The sequence below is a fragment of the Mobula hypostoma genome, chromosome 18 (assembly GCF_963921235.1).
Source record: "Mobula hypostoma chromosome 18, sMobHyp1.1, whole genome shotgun sequence".
NCBI classification, from domain to species: Eukaryota; Metazoa; Chordata; class Chondrichthyes; order Myliobatiformes; family Myliobatidae; genus Mobula; species Mobula hypostoma.
The window spans coordinates 54520705-54543623 of NC_086114.1; the positions used below are offsets into that span (position 1 = coordinate 54520705).

The 22919-nt window shown below is 41.2% G+C and overlaps 1 protein-coding gene across 1 annotated transcript in view; it reads right to left on the reverse strand.

Annotated features, from left to right (window-relative positions):
• Positions 1–22919, reverse strand: part of man2c1 (mannosidase, alpha, class 2C, member 1) — a 123471-nt gene that overhangs the window by 20582 nt on the left and 79970 nt on the right. The window contains exons 14-19 of the mRNA XM_063070910.1: positions 18213–18334; positions 14911–14996; positions 12617–12778; positions 8765–8847; positions 5897–5991; positions 1702–1806 (exon numbers count right to left, since the gene is read on the reverse strand). Coding sequence (XP_062926980.1) covers positions 1702–1806; positions 5897–5991; positions 8765–8847; positions 12617–12778; positions 14911–14996; positions 18213–18334 — 653 coding nt within the window. The remainder of the gene's footprint in view (positions 1–1701; positions 1807–5896; positions 5992–8764; positions 8848–12616; positions 12779–14910; positions 14997–18212; positions 18335–22919) is intronic.

Consider the following 22919-nt stretch of genomic DNA (forward strand, 5'->3'; position numbering starts at 1 on the left):
CTCTATTCATTCCGCGATGATCACTAAAAGGATTATCCAGACATCATCATCTCATTGTTTACAGTACACTGCTGTGTAAAAAAATAGCTGCAAGCCTTATACATTACAACTGAAGCAGCATGTTGCAAGTTCCTTACTGTATGTAAAGAGCTCCAAGGCACTGTAGGATTGTAAATGCATCAGTTGTTAGGCTATACTGTGATGGTGGACCGGCCTTTTACACTTAGTATTGGTCCTATTAAAATTACCTGGAAGGGGAAAGATCTAAATCTGACCTTGATTAATTTGGTCAATATTACTATTTCTCTGGAGAGAATGGGTGAGTTAGTAGTTACTGAAGCACACCAGCTCTGAGAACATCACAATGTTTATCTGCAAGAAGTACAAGAGAGCAGTGATGGTGATCTGACTGTTGGGTAGGGGATGTGTGGAGAATACAGTACAATTGAGAAAAAAAGAAGTGCCAAACTTTCACATTTCAGGGAAAATGCTGATCATTTTACGTTACAGACAAACCACAATATTTAAATTTTGTCAGAAAACACCGTCTGTTAACCATAATCAAATACGTCTATAATTTTATGTTTTTTTTCAATTTTATCAATCTAACTGCTCACAAAGCACTGTGAGCAGCTGACCAAATGTGATCAGAAGAATTTTAGAACTAAATTATAAAAAAAATTGGATTTCACCCAATTCAACAAATAAACTTCCCCAAAAAATTGGACAGCGTTGATAAAATATGCAAAGGCTTCTTCCTCAATTGCTATTGCTGCCTCAGTGATAACAGGCTTTCTCTTGAGGGAAATTATTTAATATTGTAATGATCAGAGCAGAAAGTACTTTAAATGACTCACGGCAATCAGGTGATGAACGGAGGGAACTTTCCTGATGCACCTTCAATAGGCCGAAAGGTGGTGGTGCTATCTCACAGCTCCAGCAATCCCAGTTCAGCCCTGACCTCTGCAGCTGTCAGCATCAGGTTTGCATGTCCCTTCTGTGCCTTCCTGTGTGGGTTCCCTCTGGGAGCTCCAGTTCCCTCCCACGTCCCAGACAGGGTTAAATGGCTACAGTAAATTGCCCCTGGTCTATGTAGGGCTGGTTAAAGGGCCAGAGAGACAGAGAGAGCAAGTGAGCGAGGGACAGCGCAAGGGGGAGCGAAAGCTAAAGACAGAGTGCGCGAGGGAGCACGAGAAGGAGCGATGGGGAGGGGAGGACGGGACAGAGAGAGGCGGGGCAGACAGATGGGGAGAGGGGGCAAGGGAGGGGAGAGGCAGAGAGAGAGACACAGACAGATAGAGAGAAACAGAGAGACAGAGAAATAAATGGAAGAATTATTTCAGGAGCCAGAATGGACTCGATGAGCTGAATGTGCCTTTCAATGTCACAAGGAAATATACAACTGTACAGTTGTTTAGTTGCAGCCATGGAGAAAATTACCCAAGTACTGCTCTGACAAGTTGCTAATTGCCAAAGAAACATGGAGAGAAAGAACAATCCCATGAGAATCAGACTGAGACTCGTCAGATCGTCATAATTCTCCTTCATAAAGATCATTACTGCCCAGCTCACCACTCATGTCGCTTTGTAGCTCTTTGCAGAATAACATGCACAACCGTTTTTTCCAGCTTTGGTACATAACTTCTCTTTGGTGTGTCGGAGATCTATACAAGTTAATGCAGATTGTTAGGGTAACTTTACCTTGTTTCTAGATGATAATCCATGACATCCCACGCATCCCAGTACAATGGAATGTCATCAAACAGCACAAATTGGTTGCCATAGCTGCCCTCAGGAAGTGTTTCCCTGCAAATGCAATGTAATAATCCTTGAGATGATGAGCATCACATGTTCATGATCATAGAACTAGATTAGTACAGGAGTGGGGGCAGGAGGATGGGGGTGGGAGAGAACAGATATGGATCCCATCTTATTCAAAAACTGAGGAGGTCTGGGTAAAATGCATTCACCACCCAAAAGATCTGTGGAAGGTCAGTCGCTAAGTAAATTTGAGCCAGAGGTCTCTAGAGTTTTGGATATTAAAGGACTCAAAGGATATGGGGTTAGAGCAGGAAAAGTGACACAAAGATAAAAGATCAGCCACGATTTTACTGAATGATGCAATAGCCAATCAGGGCCTACAACTGTATCCATTTCTTAGAACAATCTTTTTACTCTGAGTCATTCAAAAACATTCCAAAGTTCAAAGTACAAACCCCATTTCCAGAAAAGTTGGGATATTTTCCAAAATGCAATAAAAACAAAAATCTGTGATGTGTTAATTCATGTGAACCTTTATTTAACTGACAAAAGTACAAAGAAAAGATTTTCAATAGTTTTACTGACCAACTTAATTGTATTCTGTAAACATACACAAATTTAGAATTTGATGGCTGCAACACACTCAATAAAAGTTGGGACAGAGGCATGTTTACCATTGTGTTACATCACCTTTCCTTTTAATAACACTTTTTAATCGTTTTGGAACTGAGGATACTAATTGTAGTAGATTTGCAATTGGAAATTTTGTCCATTCTTGCTTGATATAAGACTTCAGCTGCTCAACAGTCCGTGGTCTCCGTTGTCTGATTCTCCTCTTCATGATGCGCCACACATTTTCAATAGGAGATAGATCTGGACTGGCAGCAGGCCAGTCAAGCACACACACTCTGTGTCTACAAAGCCATGCTGTTGTAGCCCGTGCAGAGTGTGGTCTGGCATTGTCCTGCTGAAATAAGCATGGACGTCCCGGGAAGAGACGTCGCCTTGGTGGCAACATGTGTCTCTCTAAAATCCTAATATACACCTCAGAGTCAATGGTACCTTCACATTCATGCAACTCACCCATGCCGTGGGCACTGATGCACCCCCATACCATCACAGATGCTGGCTTTTGCACCTTTCGCTGATAACAATCTGGATGGTTGTTTTCATCTTTGGCATGGAGAACTCGATGCCCGTTTTTTCCGGAAACTAGCTGAAATGTGGACTCATCTGACCACAGCACACGGTTCCACAGTCTCTCAGTCCATCTGAGATGAGCTCGGGCCCAGAGAACTCCGGCGTTTCTGCATAGAGTTGATGTACGGCTTCCTCCTTGCGTAATACAGTTTCAAGTTGCATTTCTGGATGCAGCGACGGACTGTGTTGAGTGACAATGGTTTTCCGAAGTACTCCCGAGCCCAGGTGGCTATAATTGTCACAGTAGCATGACGGTTTCTTAGGCAGTGCCGCCTGAGGGCTCGAAGATCACGCACATTCAACAGTGGTTTCCGACCTTGCCCTTTACACACTGAGATGTCTCTGAATCTTTTCACAATATTATGTACTGTAGATGTTGAAAGACTTAAATTCTCTGCAATCTTGCGTTGAGAAATGTTCCTTTTGAACTAACTAACAATTCTCTCACGAATTTTGGCACAAAGGGGTGAGCCACAACCCATCCTTGCTTGCAAAGACTGAGCCTTTGATGGACGCTACTTTTATACCCAGTCATGATACCTCACCTGCTACCAATTAGCCTGCTTAATGTGGAGTCTTCGGAACCGGTGTTACTTGAATATTCTGTGCACTTTTCAATCTTATTTTAACTCTGTCCCAACTTTTGTTGAGTGTGTTGCAGCCATCAAATTCTAAATTTGTGTATATTTACAAAATACAATTAAGTTGGTCAGTAAAACTATTGATAATCTTTTCTTTGTACTTTTGTCAGTTAAATAAAGGTTCACGTGAATTAACATGTCACAGATTTTTGTTTTTATTACATTTTGGAAAATATCCCAACTTTTCTGGAAATGGGGTTTGTAAATTTTATAATCAAAATACATATATATTACCATATATAACCCTGAGATTCATTTTCTTGTGGGCATCCTCAACAAATCTACAGAATCACACACAAAATGCTGGAGGAACTCTCCAGGACTATAGAATAGTAACTGTAACAGGATCAATGAAAGATCAACCAGAGTGCAGAAGACAAACTGTGCAAATGCAAATATAAATAAATAGCAATAAATAACCAAGATCACGAGATAATGCAATAAAGAATCCTCAGAGTGAGATCATTGGTTGTGAGAACATTTCAACGATGGGGCAAGTGAGTGTAGTTATCCCTTTTTATTCAACAGCCTGATGGTTAAGGGGTAGTAACAGTTCTTGAACCTACTGATGGGAGGCTCTTGTACCTCCTACCTGATGGCAGCAGTGAGAAGAGAGCATGACCTGGGTGGGAGAGCATGACATTGGGTTTGATACTGAAGAGCATGATTTTATTTCATGAAAATAACAGGTGGTTTTCTTTTATTCTTCCAGATACAGTATGTTTAAACCATCTATATAGTGACTAATTCTCTACTCACTATGCTTTACGGATGAATGACTGGGGTAAGAATGGAGTAAACAAATGCCCACTGCCTGCATCATTGCTTTTGAAATAAACAAGGCTTATTTCACCGAGAGATAAATGATCTCTAGCTCCGAGAACTTTGATTTCCTGAAGATTCCCTCGTAAATTTTAGAAACTTTTTGAATGGTAGAAACTGGTTTGATTGCAACCTTTTATTATTTCATCTGCAGTCACAATTTATTCTTCACAGTGGACTATCACAATAATAAAATATATATCCCTGCAGGGTCCATGCTCAGCTTAATGTGTTGTCTCCCTGAGGCACCTTTTCAGGGCAAGTAGAACGAAAGGCAATGCCTTCTTAATGCATTTGCATGACTCGAGTTGGACCTCTATTGGATTTAGTTTTTATACTTGTACCCTTCAGAGAGGAATTTTTAAAAAAAATACACACTTTGGAACTGTTTTTCCAGGTCATCATGTAGACTAATTAATGAAGGACAACAAACGGAGAGCTGCAGTTTACAGCATTAACATTAAATCAGAATCCGTGTGTTGATCTGTGCACAACTCTAGGTCAGGTTTTATTACTGATCACAGCATATGCTCAATTTTTCTTAAGCATCAATATAAATGAAATATTGATTTGGGGAGAATACCTATTGATTAAAACACTTATTTTACTACTTAACAGAGATTAAAATTTCAAGTTAAGTCTATTGGATATCAGTGAAAATGGCAATACAATGATTTTATTTAAAATCAAAACAACAATAAGCTATATGTTCATTATAAAGCCCATCCTTGCATTTAGTGTGACTATGCAAGGTTAAGATTAATCTAGATACAGATATCCAGCTTGCTGAACAATTCTTGACAGACCAATGCCTCCAGAGCCAATCTGTTATGATCTGAGGGGCAGTAAGTGTTCAGTGGCAGCAATTCAATAAAATACCACTTGTTCCCACCTGCAGTACCAAAGTTTTGTCAAGGAATTCTGCAGCAAAACTTTCCAGGCATAAATATTTCACAAGAATGAGAGAGGATCTACTGAGACATACAAGATTATTTCCTCACATAAGCAAGTTTATAAGTAGGGAGTAGAGCCTCTGGATAAAGGATCTGCCATTCAGAATTGATGTAGGAAGAATTTTCTTTATTCAAAAAGGTGAGCAGTCAGTTCCAGGCTGGTACTGCTAGACATTGTTTTTTGTTTTACACAATCAAGGAATGGCAGGGATGGTGTAGAAAACCCTCGGTCTTATTCAATGGTGAAATTATCTCAAGTCGACAGGCTTACGATCTGTTCCCGCTTTTAAACCTTTTGCTCTCGTGTCTGGAGCAATTCTGATGTGGGCTAACATGCTGCAAATTTCATGGAATTTTCTCCGAGAACTAATGCTCTGGTATTGGCACAAACTTTCAGGAAATTCCTGGCCAACATGAAATCAAAATATGGGAGATATTTCAAACATAGTCTACAGAATAATGAAATAATTTCATTTGGCCTCTATTTCCATGGTTAATAATTTGTAACAAATAGTTTACCTTTTGTAAAGTAAATGTAAAAGTGATATCATACGGCCTAATGCATCAAATTCAACTCTGAGAATTCCATTCTCCATGGTTACAGAACCGTCTTCCTGCAATGTGAACAAACATCCACTGAAATAAACACAGAATCCCCACAGGAGGTAGGAATTAAGGGTGAGGAGCACAAGGAGAGAGACAGAGAGTGAGAAGAGGAGAAAGCATGCACGAAAACATGAGATGCAAGAGCACCAAGAATTTATATAAGAACTGAGATCAGGGGTAGCCCATGAACTTGAGATTGTGAATGATTTAATGGATGGCATCAATTCCATTTTCTGTCTGACCCCATAACATTAACCCCTGTAGTCCAAAAACTCCAGCAATCTCCTTAGGTTTTAATATACTTAATGATCCAGCATCCAAAAGATTCATACCTGTAGAATGAAGGCCCATCAGCTCCAAGAGATTTCCACATCTTTAGTTCTATAACTTTACCCTGTATTTGTTTCACCCGTGATAATGGACATTATAAGGTCCTCCCTTTTAAACTGTTCACACAGATTTTGTGAGAGATGAACTAGATTGACAAGAAGGCAAAAGGGTTGGGAAGGCTGTGAATAAAGGAAATCTAGAGTATCTCTACCCCGTAGTAACCACCCATCTGAAAGTATGTCAAAAGAAAGTGGAAGTGGCAAGATATGACCAGAGGGTTTAAAAACCTGGGTAACTTCTGTTACTCTCTTTTTCACGTACTTATACACACATTTAGAATGAATTAATTTCAAAATCATAGAGTCAAATAACACGAAAACACCCCTTTGACAGAGTTTACACAAACTACCCATTTGCATTAATCGTACAATAATCCAATTTTAATCATCCCTATAATTTAAATGATCTTCTCCCAGCTTCCACCACTCACTACACCAGGGGCAATTTAGAGCAGGCAGCTAACCTTCAAACCTGTGTATCTTTACGCTGTGGGAGGAAACCAGAGCACCTGGAGGAAAACCACGGAGTTGTAGGAATGTGCAAACTCTGCACAGACAGCCGTTGAGGGCGGCATTGAATATGGGTCACTGGAGCGGAGAGGCAGCAACTCTAGTCCCTGTACCTTTGAGCCATCTTCTTCATAATTACTCCTATTCTCCATTTTCTTTCTATCAACAGCTATACTTTGCTAGTTCATGGAAGTCATCCAACCCTTGGGCCACCCGCTGGCTTTGTCTCTGCACCCCCTACCATGAGCTTTAACGGGGTCTTTATCACTCCATGGCATGCACCTCTGCGGAGGATAATGTATTTAACTATCATATACTCTCCACCTACTGCTACACATTTAAACTAACTTCCAAATCCACTTTGGCCAGTTCTCATAACTACGTAGCTGTCCCTTTTCAAAGTTCAAGATCTAAACTGAGATTGAGAGATAGAGACATAGAGACAGGGCCATACAGCATGGAAACAGGCCCTACTTATCTATGCTCACCAAGATGCCTATCAAATGAGCCTCACTGGCCTGCATTTGCTGCATGTCCCTCTCAACCTTTCCTATCCATGTACTTGTCCAAGTGTTTGTTAAATGTTGTTCTTATACCTGTCTCAATCACGTCATCTGGCAGCTTGTTCATAAACATACTATCCTCATGTCTCTTTTAAATCTTTCCCCTTTCACCCTACACCTATGCCCTCTAATTCTTGAATCTCTTTCCCTGGGTAAAAGTGTGTGGATTCGCCCAGTCTAAGCCCCTTATGATTTTATACACCTCTGTAAGATTATTCCTTGCAGCACATGAGGCAAAGAGGTAAAGTCCTGGTCTGCCTACCCTCTCCATACTCAGGCCCTCAGATGCTGGTAACTTCTCACAAATGGGGCAGCACGGTAGTGCAGTGGTCAGCACCATGCTTTGCAGAGCAGGTGACCCGGGTTCAGTTTCCTTCACTGCCCGCAAGCAGTACCTACATCCTCCCAGTGACCGCGTGCTGCTCGGTTTCTTCCCACACCCAAAAGACGTACCAGCTGGAAGATTAACTGGTCATTGTAAATTGTCCTGTGACTAGGCTTGGATCATTGGGGCTGCTGGGTGGCAGAAGGGCCTATTCCACACTGTATCTCAATCCATCAATAAAGAAATAAGCTTCACACTCTTTTCAGCTGAACTACACATTTCCTACAGCAGGATATACTTGCACCAATGTCTTGTACATCTCCTATACTCAATACCATGACTAATGAAGGCCAGCATGCCAAAAGCCTTCACCACCCTGTCTGCCTGTGATGAAACTTTCAGGGAGCTATGCACCGATATTCCTAGATCCCTTTCTTCTGCCACACTCCCCCAAGGTCCTACTGCTCTCTGTGAGAGCCCAACCCTGGTCTGACTTCCCAAAACACAACACAGTGCACTTAACTGACTCAACACCATTTGCTGTTCCTTGCAAGCTTACCCAGCTGGTCAAATTTTTGATAACCTTTGTCACTGCCTACAATGCCACCTATTTCAGTGTCATCAGCATCTCATCCAAACCCAAAGTTAAGAACATTGGGTCTAGCACTGAGTCCTGTGGCACACAAGTCATGAGGGGGGACAGTGAGCAAGGGGGAATAGTGAGTGATGATACGATGCAGAAAACATAAGAAATTTGAGAGAGATTCAAGCAATAACAGCATGGGAAGAGAAAACAAAAACTAAAAAGAGTTTAAGATTACTAACAGGAGAAAAAATATAACCCCTAGGATAAGTATAGGAAGCTGAAATCAATAAAAACTCAAGGAATAAATGCACAAGAGTACACAGCATATACTTGAGTACTCAAGTGAGAAAAAGGGCATAGATGTTTATCAATAGAATGAAGTACCTTAACAACTTATGTTATAATTACCTGTAAAGTGACAATAACTGGATTTGGTGGGATCAAAGGGCAGGTCACTGTAGCAAATCCTACACTGGGAACCTTTACCAAGGCTGCAAACAACATAGAATGTAAACCTGGGTAACTGCAGTATCACAAAACTTCCTACTCACTTATGCTTTAATATAGGAAACATTACAATAAACTGCTTAACACTGATATAAAGACACCACCATTCTGCATCTTTTAAGTGGATTACTTGATCTGGAGCTTATACACATGGGTAATTTCAGCTGAATTTAGGTTGAGGGATCACTTTCTGGGATGTGAATACCATCATACACTGCTGTTGGAATGGAGTCAATGACAAAGTGAGGTGGTAGGGATAAGATGAACTTTGAATATGATGGCTCATTAATATTAGGATAGAATCAAGATCAGAGGTGTGACAATCCAGCAGAGTGAGTCAGTGAACTTTGGGTTAGGTTTGGCTGGTCAAATCTATCGTATTGGCAGTGATGGACAGGGAGAAAATAATGAAAGCGTAGAAGCCCTATGAAAATTAAGTTCCCTCCAGCCAGTCGACTGCCTCTCACGCTCTTCGAATGGAAAATACTCCAGTATGCTGTCAGATGGCTTGGGAAGAGAGAATCATAGTTTAGGGGAGATTCAGGGCCCCAGTGAGTTTAAAGGGAATGCAGGAAACATCAACTAAAGAGCCAGATGCCAAACCATCAGTATTTCTGAACAATCGGAGAGTGGATCATCAGAGCTTCACTCTATTCTAAATTATTTCTGTTTGTTCAGGTTTACAACTTGTTGAGATAAACCAATCATCCACAGTGTATCATATTTTAATATTAAGTACCGAACTTTTCCCACAAAATGCAGAATGATCTCTTTCAGAAAAACACACTAGCATGTAGATGTATTGCAAATGTACATTAAAAGCAGTAATTTCCTGCATGTTCTATATTTATGTTTTACATTTTCAAGCAGCAGACATGATGCTGTGGCACAGAACAACTACATCGGGTTCAAACTCCAATACTATGCAATTTAGTCAGACATTTCAATCATTTATTCCTCTTTCTTCATGTGAGTAAAATATCATATCTTCAACATTATAGCCACATAACAAAACTCTGATAATTCTGCATCCTTGCACACTTCAGGTTAAGAACTAAATAACCTGTTAAAACACTTGGTTCGTATAAATCTGAAAATTATCAGTCTGCAAAACCAGAAAAAAGTTATAGATAGGTCCTAGACAGAAAAAAATCTAATTCAGTGAACATTCATAAGGTGACCAAAGTTGACTTGCACCTCTCAAATAAACTGTCATCATTTCCCACTCTGTATGTTTATGTGAAATTGAAATATTATTTTTGAATGCCATTGTGAATTCAAGGAGCAGTACCTCAAAAATGTGGCATCCATCATTACGGACCCGAAAATCCAGGACATGCCTTGTTCTCATTGCTATGATCAGGAAGGAGGTACAGAAGCCTGAAGCCACACACTCAGCAATTCGGGAACAGCTTCCTCCCCTCTGCCATCCGATTTCTCAATGGATAATGAACACTACCTCACTACTTTTTTTATTTCTATTTTTTTGCACTACTTATTTAATTTCGTGGCGCGTGGCCAAGTGGTTAAGGCGTTGGACTAGCCATCTGAAGGTCGTGAGTTCGAGCCCCAGCCGAGGCAGCGGATTGTGTCCTTGAGCAAGGCACTTAACCACACACTGCTCCGGTCCACCCAGCTAAAAATGGGTACCGGCAAAATGCTGGGGGTTAACCTCGTGATAGACTGGCGTCCTATCTGGGGGGGTGGGGGGAGGTCTTGTACTCTCAGTCGCTTAATGCCACGGAGACCGGCATAAGCACCGGCCTGATGAGCCTATAAGGCTCGGGACAGACTTTAACTTTAATTTATTTAATTTAACAGTTTTTAAAATTATGTATTGCATTCTATTGCTGCTGCGACGTTAACAATTTCATGACACGTGCTGGTGATATTAAAGCTGATTCTGAAAAATTAATATGACAATAAAACTATCCTGTAGAGACTTGTTTGGTTATGGAAAAGAGAAATTTCGAATTTCCAGTCGAATCTGGTTCATCGGGTTAAAAACTATACTTGTTAACAGTATCTGACATACTGGATTGGAAAACAATAAGACAAAGGAGCAGAAGTCGGCCATTCGGCCCATCGAGTCTGCTCCACCATTTTATCATGAGCTGATCCATTCTCTCATTTAGTCCCACTCTCCCGCCTTCTCACCATAACCTTTGATGCCCTGGCTACTCAGATACCTATCAATCTCTGCCTTAAATACACCCAATGACTTGGCCTCCACTGCCGCCCGTGGCAACAAATTCCATAGATTCACCACCCTCTGGCTAAAAAATTTTTTCGCTAATAAAACAGGTATCATCAGTCATATTCAGTGGTTTTTAGAAATGACACCAGTAAAGACATGCTGACAGAATGCATTTATGATCAGCAATAATAGGTATGACTAAAGTTTATCCTATTGACAAGCTAGTGAAGGCAGTGAGGGAGACGAACCAGAAAGCCCAGGTTAGGTTATAATGTATCTGCCACAAAACTGGCCTCCGGGCTTGGGAAAGGATTTATGAATCAGCTCATCCATCCTCAAATTCACACTGTGCAACCTTCTCTGCTGGGAAACCCAAGTGAACTAGATCAGATTCTGCTGTGGTATTGCCTACTGTCAATAAGGCTGGTCCTGGACTTATTTCCTGGCATAATTTACATATTACTATTTAACTATTTATGTTTTTATTACTATTTAATTATTTATGGTGCAACTGTAATGAAAACCAATTTCCCCCAGGATCAATAAAGTATGACTATGACTATGACTAACTGGCAGGGCATGGACGAGTGCTGTGGAACAGAGGGCGCTGGGAGTACCTGTGCACAGTTCATTGAAAGTGGCCATGCAAGTAGACAGGGTGGTGAAGAAGGCATTGAGCACACTGGCCTTCATCAGACAGGACATCGATATTACGCTGCAGTCATACAAGTCATTGGTGAGATTGCAGTTGGAGTATTGTGCACAGTTTTAGTCATAGGAAAGACAAAGTCAAGCTGGAGAGAGTGGGAGAAAAATTTACAAGGGCACTTCCTGCAATAAAAGGCCTGAATCATAGGGAGACATTGACCATGTTGGATCTTTGTTCCTACGAACATAGAAGAATGAGAGATGACCTCATAGAAGTTTCTAAAATTATGAGGGGTATGGATAGGGCATAGTGGTAGTTTTTGTTCCTGAGGGCTGAGGAGTCCAAAACTAGAGGGCACAGATAGAAGATAGGAGGGGAAATATTTAAGAGAGACCCGAGAGGTAACTTATTTGCTCAGAAGTTAATGAGTTTCTGCAATGAGCAGCCGGGGGAAGTGGTTGAGGTGGATACAAATGAAACATTTCAGAGACATTTGTACACAGAGGGGAAAGGCTTGGTGGATTATGAGCTGAATGCAAGCAGCTGGAACTAATATCAACAATGCTGTTATCAGCATGGACCAGTTGGGATAAAGAGCCTGATTCCATGCCATATCACTCTAATCCTAAACTCAAGAGATTCTACAGCTGCTGGAGATCCAGATCTACACAACAAAATGCTGAGTTCCTGCAGCATTTTGTGTGTGTTACGCTAGTCCTTTCGGGTAACCTCTAGGATATGGGGTTCCAGTCAAATACAGCTGCTGCTGCAAATATTTGATAGTGTCCTTGAGTGACATGATAACATATGAAATAGGATCAGACAGATCTCGATTAACACGCCGAAGGACAAATTTGTGCTTAACTGTAGCAGAGATCGCATCTTCTAAGACTCCAATGATACATACCCAAAACTTCTTCTCCCTCCAGTCGAGGCAATGAGATGACTTCAGTCCGTTCCCATGACAGGGTGTTTAACACATGTATGCTTCTCCCGCTTTCTAGCACATATCCACCCAGGAGACACTGGATGGCCTCTTTAAGAAGTTCATCCCCATCACTCTGGATTTCTGTCAACAATGAACAATAAAAAGAAAATAAAGTAGCAGTTTGTATTAACGTGAGGATAACCTACATTCAACGTACGCAAGACAAATGGAACCCAATTTGTTGAGGGCACCCTCTCCCCCCCACACCTCTGCTGATTCATGGCCTCACAAAAGCTGTATCCCCAATTCTTGCCAACAAAAACAAGAAGGGAACTCAAACTTAATGGGAAGTAAACCAATTAACGATCACAGGTGCAGGTCAAACATGACATAAACAATTAAAGCTATCAAACTCTTTTCTTAGCTCAATGTCAGGTATCAGTGAAAACATCTTTCTAAATTTAAGGCTCTGTATAAGTGCCAGTTAGTAATGACTTATTATTTCACAAATATTGCCAACGCCCATTTTGTTTCTGTGTACTCATTCACATGCCCTCACCACCTTTGTGTGGATTGCCTTCTTAATGTATTTGTATTAGGATCACAATGTTTGTCCCCAAACACTTGACAACCTATGAAGTACTTATGAAGTGCAGCCAGTGTGGTAACGTAGAATACTAGACAGCCAATTGTGTACAGTGAACTCCCAAAAGTAGCAACAAGGTTCGACAACCTGTTTAGATCATGAATATTCACCAGGAATTCTAGATATAACCCCCATTCTGTCCTGTAATGCCAGGATGAGGCAGTGAGGAAACACTAGGCAACTAATTGATGACACAGCTCCACAGTTAGTACTTGACTTTTGTGTTCAAATCTCTGGAAAGGGGTTTGAATTCACAATGTTCTTACTCAGTGGTAGAAAGTTTGCTGAGACACGCATGATTAACATCCATTCAAGGATCATCTGCCATTTTTCCATGATAAGACTAAAGCCATTGTATTCAGCCACACCACCAACTCCACCCCTTGCTTCACATCCCATCACCATCATTGTGTACTAAAATGCCCACAATCTCAGAATCTTATTCCGCAGCAAATCTTCAGTAAGTTAAAACATTAATCCTTTCTCGTTTTAGTAAATGGCACAGGGTCCGTAATACATAGCCTTACCAGAGTGAATGAGGTAACAGTAGAGAGCTCAGAGGAGAAAAACTTAACTGCAAAGAATGGGGTGCAAACATATCACATCAGTTTGGCAGCAGGTCGGTTTGAGCACATATTCATTTACAAGTGTTTCATCTAAGTGTATGGATTAAAATAGAACGTGATTTTTTTTTAAGGTTTAGCAGCAAAATGCTCACTTTTCAACCACTGGAAGATGCTTATTCAAATTGTTTTGCTAAGGCTTACGATTTGCAAAGATGGTTTAGCAAATGGATGAAAGAAAATTGAATCAAAGAGTTTTGAATGAAGCAGATTTGTTTTGAGATAACATTTCACATTGCCAAGTGCCCACTTGATGAACAGCAATGAATTGTAAAACATCTAGAGGCGTATAGAGAAGACAAAGCTGGATCATTTCAACACAACAAGTTTACTAGAGAGAGTTGAGGAGGGGGTTTATTCGACTGAAGGTCTGGAAACAGTGCATTTCATAGGGATCACGCGCACACACATATTTGGATGAAATTGTTGGTTGTCTGATTAGTAAGTACGCAGATGATGAAAAGTCAGTGGAGTTGATGCTGAGGAAGGTAGTCAAAGAGTTCAGCAGGATATACTGTAGATCAGTCGGAATTTTAGGCAGAGAAATGGAAGATGGAATTTAATCTGGACAAGTGTGACGCCTTGCACTTTGGGAGATCAAATAAAAGAGGAAAGAATATAGTAGATGGCAGGACAGTTGGAAGCACTGATGTTCAAAACGATCTTGTGGTACAAGTGCACAGCTTCCTGGGCTGATGGTAAGTATTGTTGGGAACACGAGGGGAAGAAAATGAGATTGGTGTAAATGAGTTCCGGATGGATGGCATGTACTTGGCATGCTAAAGGACCTGTTTCCTTACTCTAAAATGCAAAATGTTAATATGGTTACAGAAGTATATAATGATAATAAATAATCAATCTAATTCAATAAAGAAATATAATCATAATAGAAATAGGGTATTTTCTTAAAAAATCTATTAATGCTAACTACTATTAATAAATAGATTACTATTAATAAATGGAACGTGCAAAATCTACAGCATTCAAGATGTGAAATGCCTTACCTTCATAGTGCTTTACAGCATCCTCCACTACAGACTGAATACAGGTGCCAGGCAGTACATCGTGGAACTGATTTAGAAGCAATAGTCTGTGAAATATGATAATTTATTTCAAATACACAGAATTGGCTCAACTAGTTTACACCAATGTACAAGGACCTCCTCCCACTTCTCCTCAATATATTTTTTCATCCAATTATCCTGCAAGTATTTATTTATTCATCTTAAGTTGTGGAAGAGCACAGATCTGGTGCCGGCTGGTGGCGCAACGACATCGGTGCTGGACCCGGGAGCGGAGGTTCCCAGGTTCGAAACCGGACGGGTCCGCTCCCGAGTACGCTTTCCATCCGTGCTGGGTTGAGTGTCGAGATCGCAACTAGACCTCGTAAAATAAAGGGAAAATACTGTGAAAGTGTCTGTGTGAGGAGTGGCCACACAGTCTCTCTCTCTCTCTCGTTCTGCACCTTGTAAAAAAAGCCATGAAAAAGACATCACGGATGCATGCACAGACTCACACACGCAGGCACATGTCAAAAAAAAAAGGAAAAGCACAGATCTGACACTCTTGTTCAAGAGAAAGGGAGATTAAAAGTGATAAAATTATAGCACTATCAGCTTAAAATCAAATAAGAAATATCAAGTCATTTAGAAAAGCTTAAAACAGTCAACTTGACATTATGAAAGGAAAACCATGTTTCAGAATCAGAATCAGGTTTATTATCACCGGCATGTTACGTGAAATTCGTTAACTTAGTAGCAGCAGTTCAATGCAGTACATAATCTAGCAGAGAGAAAAAAATAATAATAAAACATAATAATAATAAACAAGTAAATCGATTACGTATATTGAACAGATTATTAAAAAATGTGCAAAAACAGGAATACTGTAAAGTAAAATAAAAAGTGAGGTGGTGTCCAAAGCTTCAATGTCCATTTAGGAATCGGATGGCAGAGGGGAAGAAGCTGTTCCTGAATCGCTGAGTGTGTGCCTTCAAGCTTCTGTATCTCCTACCTGATGGTAACAGTGAGAAAAGGGCTTGCCCTGGGTGCTGGAGGTCTTTAATAATGGACGCTGCCTTTCTGAGACACTGCTTCCTAAAGATGTCCTGGGTACTTTGTAGGCTAGAGCCCAAGATGGAGCTGACTAGATTTACAACCTTCTGCAGCTTCTTTCAGTCCTGTGCAGTAGCCCCCACCCCCATACCAGACAGTGATGCAGCCTGTCAGAATGCTCTCCACAGTACAACTATAGAAGTTTTTGAGTGTATTTGTTGACATGCCAAATCTCTTCAAACTCCTAATAAAATATAGCCGCTGTCTTGCCTTCTTTATGACTACATCAACATGTTGGGACCAGGTTACATCCTCAGAGATCTTGACATTCAGTAATTTGAAGCTGCTCACTCACTGAAGCTGACACACACACTCAAAGAACTCCAGGGAACAACAAGTAGAGTTGATAGAGGAGACTGCAGATGTAATGTATTCAGATTTTTCAGACTGCTTTTAATAAGGTGCCAGCTCATGATCTTGGGGGAAAAGAGTTAACATGGATTAAGATTGGTTATCACACAGAAGACATTTGCAATAAATGGATAATTTTCCAAAGTTACATAGAGATGTAACCAGCGGAGTGTCCCAAAGTTCAGTTATATAGAAACATAAAAAGCCTACAGCACAATATGGGTCCTTCAGCCCACAATGCTGTGCTGAGCATGTACTTACTTTAGAAATTACCTAGGGTTACCCATAGCCCTCTATTTTTCTAAGCTCCATGCACCTATCCAAGAGTCTCTTAAAAGACCCTACGTATCCACCTCCACCACTATCGCCGGCAGCCCATTCCACGCACTCACCGCTCTCTGTGTAAAAAACTTACCCCTGACATCATTCTTGGACCTCAACTGTTTACTACTCATGATTATGACCATTTAACAACTTGAGGAGAAAGCAGGGTGTTGGACATCCAAGTGAGCTGATAGCACAAAAATGGATGGGAGGGTATGCTTTGGTCCTCTTATTTACAAATTGATATACTAACATTGGAGATGGCCCAGAAGAGATTCACTAGGTTAGTTTCTGAGATTAGAGAATTGTCCTATCACAAATGGCTACAAAGTTTCATCTGTATTCTTTGACATGAAGAAGAATTATGGGTGATCTTATGCAGATGTTAAGATGTTTCTGCTAGTGGGAAAAAGTCTTGAATTAGGGAATGTAATCTTAAATTATCACGCCCTTACCTTGTAACTGATGTGCATCAGAATTTCTTCTCACAGAAAATCTCTGAAATCTCTACCCTCGTGCTTGGTGGAGGCCAGTTCACTGGAAGTACTTACAGCAGGGGTTCCCAAGCTAGGGTCCATGGCATAAAAATGGTTGGAAACCCCCAACTTAGAGGATGTTGATTTTTTTGAAAGATTAGGCCATTGCGAGCAATGGGGAACTGGCACAGAAAAGGAGATGACACCAGAGGTATATCGGCCAGTATCATATGACAAGGCAGGCTTGATGGGCCTGGTGGCCTATTCCTGCTCTTATTTTCTTGTAATGTGTGTTTATGAAACTTACTTGATTGCACAGAAACTTATCACCATTACTGGTGTCTTAAAGGGGAAGGAATCTGCCACCATTAGCTGCTCTGGCCAATGTGATTCCAGATTCACTAATGGGAATGACGACTTCTGAAATGACCCGGGGAAAGAACTTGGAATGGACAACAAATGCTAGGGTTACCAGTCTTGTCATGTTGCATGGATGAATAAAATAACTCATATGATTCACTCAGTAAAATTTGACAGATCAAAAAGTACAATTAAATTTCCAACATAAACTTCAAGCATCAAGAAAAACTTCAACCATGGATTCACTGTGCAACCTCAAATGCAAAAACAGGATGTGAATGGCTACTCTGTTGTCAATTATTAAAATGACTCCTCCTATTAGACTTCATATACACCAGGGCAACAACTGATTTGCTGCCAGGTTAATTGTCATGGGAACTCCTCTCAAAATACCCAGTGCCAGAGAAGTTGACTGCCTTTTGATCAACAAAACATGCCACTCATAAGCACACATTCCAACAGGGTAACAGGCTTGTGATTTGCCACGTGATACTCCACATAATATTTAGGCCAAGTGCAGAAAATAAAAGTAAGTCATCATTGCCCTTAACATCCGGCTACAAAAAATTGAGTGAGAGGCAGCAGCTCAAATCCCAAGCATCTTAGAATTTGACTGATGTCAAAAAATCTAAGAGAAGATAAATATTAACATTCAAATAAAACTTACATGAAATAACTTACCTCCACAGTTGTTGCAGTTGGGAACTTGGATACTGGAAGCCATCTTTCTGGACTGCAGCCAGGCTACTCATGATTTCAATACTACGAAGGAGACATTCACATTTACGATTGCCTATTTTAATCTTTAAAAAAAGCAAAAATAGGAAAAAAGGATATGGTAAAGGAAAAGATTTTTAGAGCAGATAAAGCTATTTTGAGGTGACATCATGGGCAACAATAAAGTTAAGAAACAGAAATAAAAAGCTTAAATCATTAGCCAGAGCAATAGAAAAAGAAGTATTAAGCAGTAGCAGTTAGCCTAACATCGGTGGTGGGGAAAATGCTAGAGTCAGTTATCAAAGATGTGATAACAGCACATTTGGAAAGCGGTGAAATGATCGGACAAAGTCAGCATGGATTTGTGAAAGGAAAATCATGTCTGACGAATCTCATAGAATTTTTTGAGGATGTAACTAGTAGAGTGGATAGGGGAGAACCAGTGGATGTGGTATATTTGGATTTTCAAAAGGCTTTTGACAAGGTCCCACACAGGAGATTAGTGTGCAAACTTAAAGCACACGGTATTGGGGGTAAGGTATTGGTGTGGGTGGAGAATTGGTTAGCAGACAGGAAGCAAAGAGTGGGAATAAACGGGACCTTTTCAGAATGGCAGGCAGTGACTAGTGGGGTACCGCAAGGCTCAGTGCTGGGACCTCAGTTGTTTACAATATATATTAATGACTCAGACGAGGGAATTAAATGCAGCATCTCCAAGTTTGCGGATGACATGAAGCTGGGCGACAGTGTTAGCTGTGAGGAGGATGCTAAGAGGATGCAGGGTGACTTGGATAGGTTAGGTGAGTGGGCAAATTCATGGCAGATGCAATTTAATGTGGATAAACATGAGGTTATCCACTTTGGTGGCAAGAACAGGAAAACAGATTATTATCTGAATGGTGGCAGATTAGGAAAAGGGGAGGTGCAACGAGACCTGGGTGTCATTATACACCAGTCATTGAAAGTGAGCATGCAGGTACCGCAGGCGGTGAAAAAGGCGAATGGCATGCTGGCATTTATAGCAAGAGGATTCGAGTACAGGAGCAGGGAGGTACTACTGCAGTTGTACAAGGCCTTGGTGAGACCACACCTGGAGTACTGTGTGCAATTTTGGTCCCCTAATCTGAGGGAAGACATTCTTGCCATAGAGGGAGTACAAAGAAGGTTCACCAGATTGATTCCTGGGATGGCTGGACTTTCATATCATGAAAGACTGGATCGACTAGGCTTATACTCGCTGGAATTTAGAAGATTGAGGGGGGGATCTTATTGAAACGTATAAAATTCTGAAGGGATTGGACAGGCTAGATGTAGGAAGATTGTTCCCAATGTTGGGGAAGTCCAGAACGAAGGGTCACAGTTTAAGGGTAAAGGGGAAGCCTTTTAGGACCGAGAGGAGGAAAAACTACTTCACACAGAGAGTGGTGAATCTGTGGAATTCTCTGCCACAGGAAACAGTTGAGGCCAGTTCATTGGCTATATTTAAGAGGGAGTTAGATATGGCCCTTGTGGCTAAAGGGATCAGGGGGGTATGGAGGGAAGGCAGGTACAGGGTTCTGAGTTGGATGATCAGCCATGATCATACTGAATGGTGGTGCAGGCTCGAAGGGCCGAATGGCCTACTCCTGCACCTATTTTCTATGTTTCTATGTTTCTAGTAGGGCCAATAACATAATGAAACCCTTTACACATACAAAACCACAGTCTGATATTGCAGTAGAAATCGTTCCAGTTTCATTCTTGAATCATGCCAGTGCTCTAAATCACAATTCTGTAGCTTCACCTTTCTACTTATGCCTTCCACTCTTTTCCTGTCACTTCGTCTTAACCACATTTCTTAGATACCTGGCCTCCTTTCCTGGCAACTTTCTCTTTAAACCTCTTAACCTTCCACTACTAAATATATGAATTCCCCTTTGAGTAAACCACCAACTTCTTTCTGTAGCTGCACTGGGAGTTTCTGAAGGTTCCAGTTTGCATCAGTTATTGCTTCCTTCCAAGTAGCAATGCCAAGCAGCATCTGTAGGAAGAGGTGCAGTCGACGTTTCAGGCCAAGACCCTTCGTCAGGACGTCCTGACGAAGGGTCTTGGCCTGAAACGTCGACTGCACCTCTTCCTACAGATGCTGCTTGGCCTGCTGCGTTCACCAGCAACTTTGATGTGTGTTCATTGACTGTAAAGTTCTTTAGAATATTCTGTGGTTGTGCAAGGGCAAATTAATGGAACAATTAATTAATTAATTAAACACGAACCAGTCTAAATAAATTTTAAAATAACTATAGCATCAGAAGCAGATACTGTATAGAGAGAAGCTTCAGTGGGTGGGTGGTCAGATATGTGGATCAGAAACGTTTTGGTCAATAGACATTTGAACCAATAAAAAAGAGAAGTGGCAGAGCACACGATTCACAATGGAAACTCTGATTTGTTTTGTTCTATCTCACGTCATTTCACAATGATTCTGCTGATATGGCTGCAGAGGCCCTTGCAGAAACGCCCTGTCATCTGCTTTACAGAACACAGCTATGCCTGAAGTGAAAGTTCAATCTGGAAATGAAGCAGTAACACTTAGTGGAAATCAGGAATTATGCTTCTGTAACTATGAGCATGGGGGATACTTCAGGCCAGTAACTGGTGCAAATCAGCACTGCAAGGATTTGTTAAGAGGGTCTACAAGCTCTTGCTACAACTGGCAAAATAAGTGTTATTTAAATAATGCCAAGGAAATAAGAATGGTTGCTTATCTGGTTCAATAAATACATACACGCAATACATACGCATACACAATTGAGGATCTTGTTTACTTTTAATCAAGCCCTTCATTGCTTCTGAATTGCACATCTAACATTTTGTTTTGGAAAAGATGCAATATTTAAATCATACATTTGTGATGGTGCAGATCCTCAGTGAGTTTGACCATTAGTGCAAAAATTAAAATAGATAATCTATCTGAAACACCCGATGATTCCAGGAACACCACTGAAGATGTGTCGAGAAGCATCAATAGATGTATGTACACAGCTTACACCCCGAGTTCATCAGTGACAACCAGGAAAGACTGGGTGACAACCACGAAAAGAGTGGTGACGACTGGAGAGTCAGTGACAACCCGGAGAGACGGCAACCGGGGCAGAACGGGCTGGCAACCCAATCTGTGTCCTCTGAGAGGAGGATCCCCACAAAAGCTACAATGAATCTAAGGGAAAGATACCCCCAGGGGTGCCCGAGAGTGGGGGAGGATGAGCACCCCAGTCGGATGGACACAACGACATCAGACACAGGCAATGAACAAACGATGATGAGGAAGCAGTGTGCATGTGGCAAAATCTGCAAGAACGATCGTGGCTTGAAGATCCACCAAGCGAGGATGAAGTGTCTGGCGGGAGCAGGAGCAGCACAACGTGCAGGTGTCCAACCTGGTGAGACGAAGGAGGGGCCAGGCCCGGAGTCACCCCATAGTGCCCGGAACCTCCAAGTGTTGCAAACTTATCCCTCTAACACGAAGTCTAACAGGAGGCGGATCAAATGGCCTGCAGCTAACATGACTTCACTGTGGAAGCAGTTTGATGAAGATGTTAACCAAATTCTAGAGGCAACGGCGAAGGGAGGGGTTGATAGGAAGCTGCAAGCCATGACAACAATTATTGTCAGTATCGCAGCTGAATGGTTCCCAGTGGAGGTTGGTTGTAGGGGATTCGTAGCCCGTTCCTTAGTTAGAGCCTTCAGCATTTTGGGCATCGAGGGAGAGAGGAAGAGGAGAGCCATCCGCAGTACCACCGATGCAGCAGAGAGGGCCTCAAGGTGGCTGTGGTTCAAAAGAGGGGAGCCATGGAGTCATAAGTAGCTAGCCATCTGGACACAAGCTGGGGTCTGATCAGCCCCAGCTGAGTTACCTGGAGGAGGTTGTATGATGTTGAAAGACCCAAAACACCCAATGATTCCAGGAACATCACTGAAGATGTGTCCAGAAGCATCAGTAGGTGTATGTACACAGTATCTTTACTTAAAATAATGTATATATTTTCTTTACCAGAACTTGACAACTGTACAGGATTACTACAATATTCTCTTTACACCTTTAAATAATTGAGGACATCCATTTATAAGCATTATAGCCCTTCCAGAATTTGCCATTGCTGCTAAGTTAAATAGTGCTGATTATTCAAAACAGAGCCCAGAAACCAGATGAATGAGAGCTACATGCTGTCCCCGTGACCGGAGCTACACAAGCCTTAGGTCTCACACCATCAGGTTCAGAAATAGTTACTACCTACAACTATCAGGCTACTGAACTGGTGTGAATAACTTCAATCACCACTACTCTGAACTGATTCCATAACCTATGGACTCACCTTCAAGGACTCTTATCAACTCGTTCTCAATATATATATTTTTTTATTTACACAGTTTGCTTTCCTTTTGCACATTGGTTGTTAGTCTTTGTTTATGTACAGAACTTATGAAAAACTATTCTATTTCTTTTTTTCTATAAATGCCTGCAAGGTTTGAGGGAGAATAATCAGTTATATGATGAAGGAATGGGATCAACTGGAATTGTTTGGAGTGCTCTATAAACTTGCATCAATTTGATGGGCAAAATGTCCATTCCAAGTAATAAGAATATATATGAATATGAATGAGTTCTGGTGTTTAAGTGAATAGGCTGTCTTT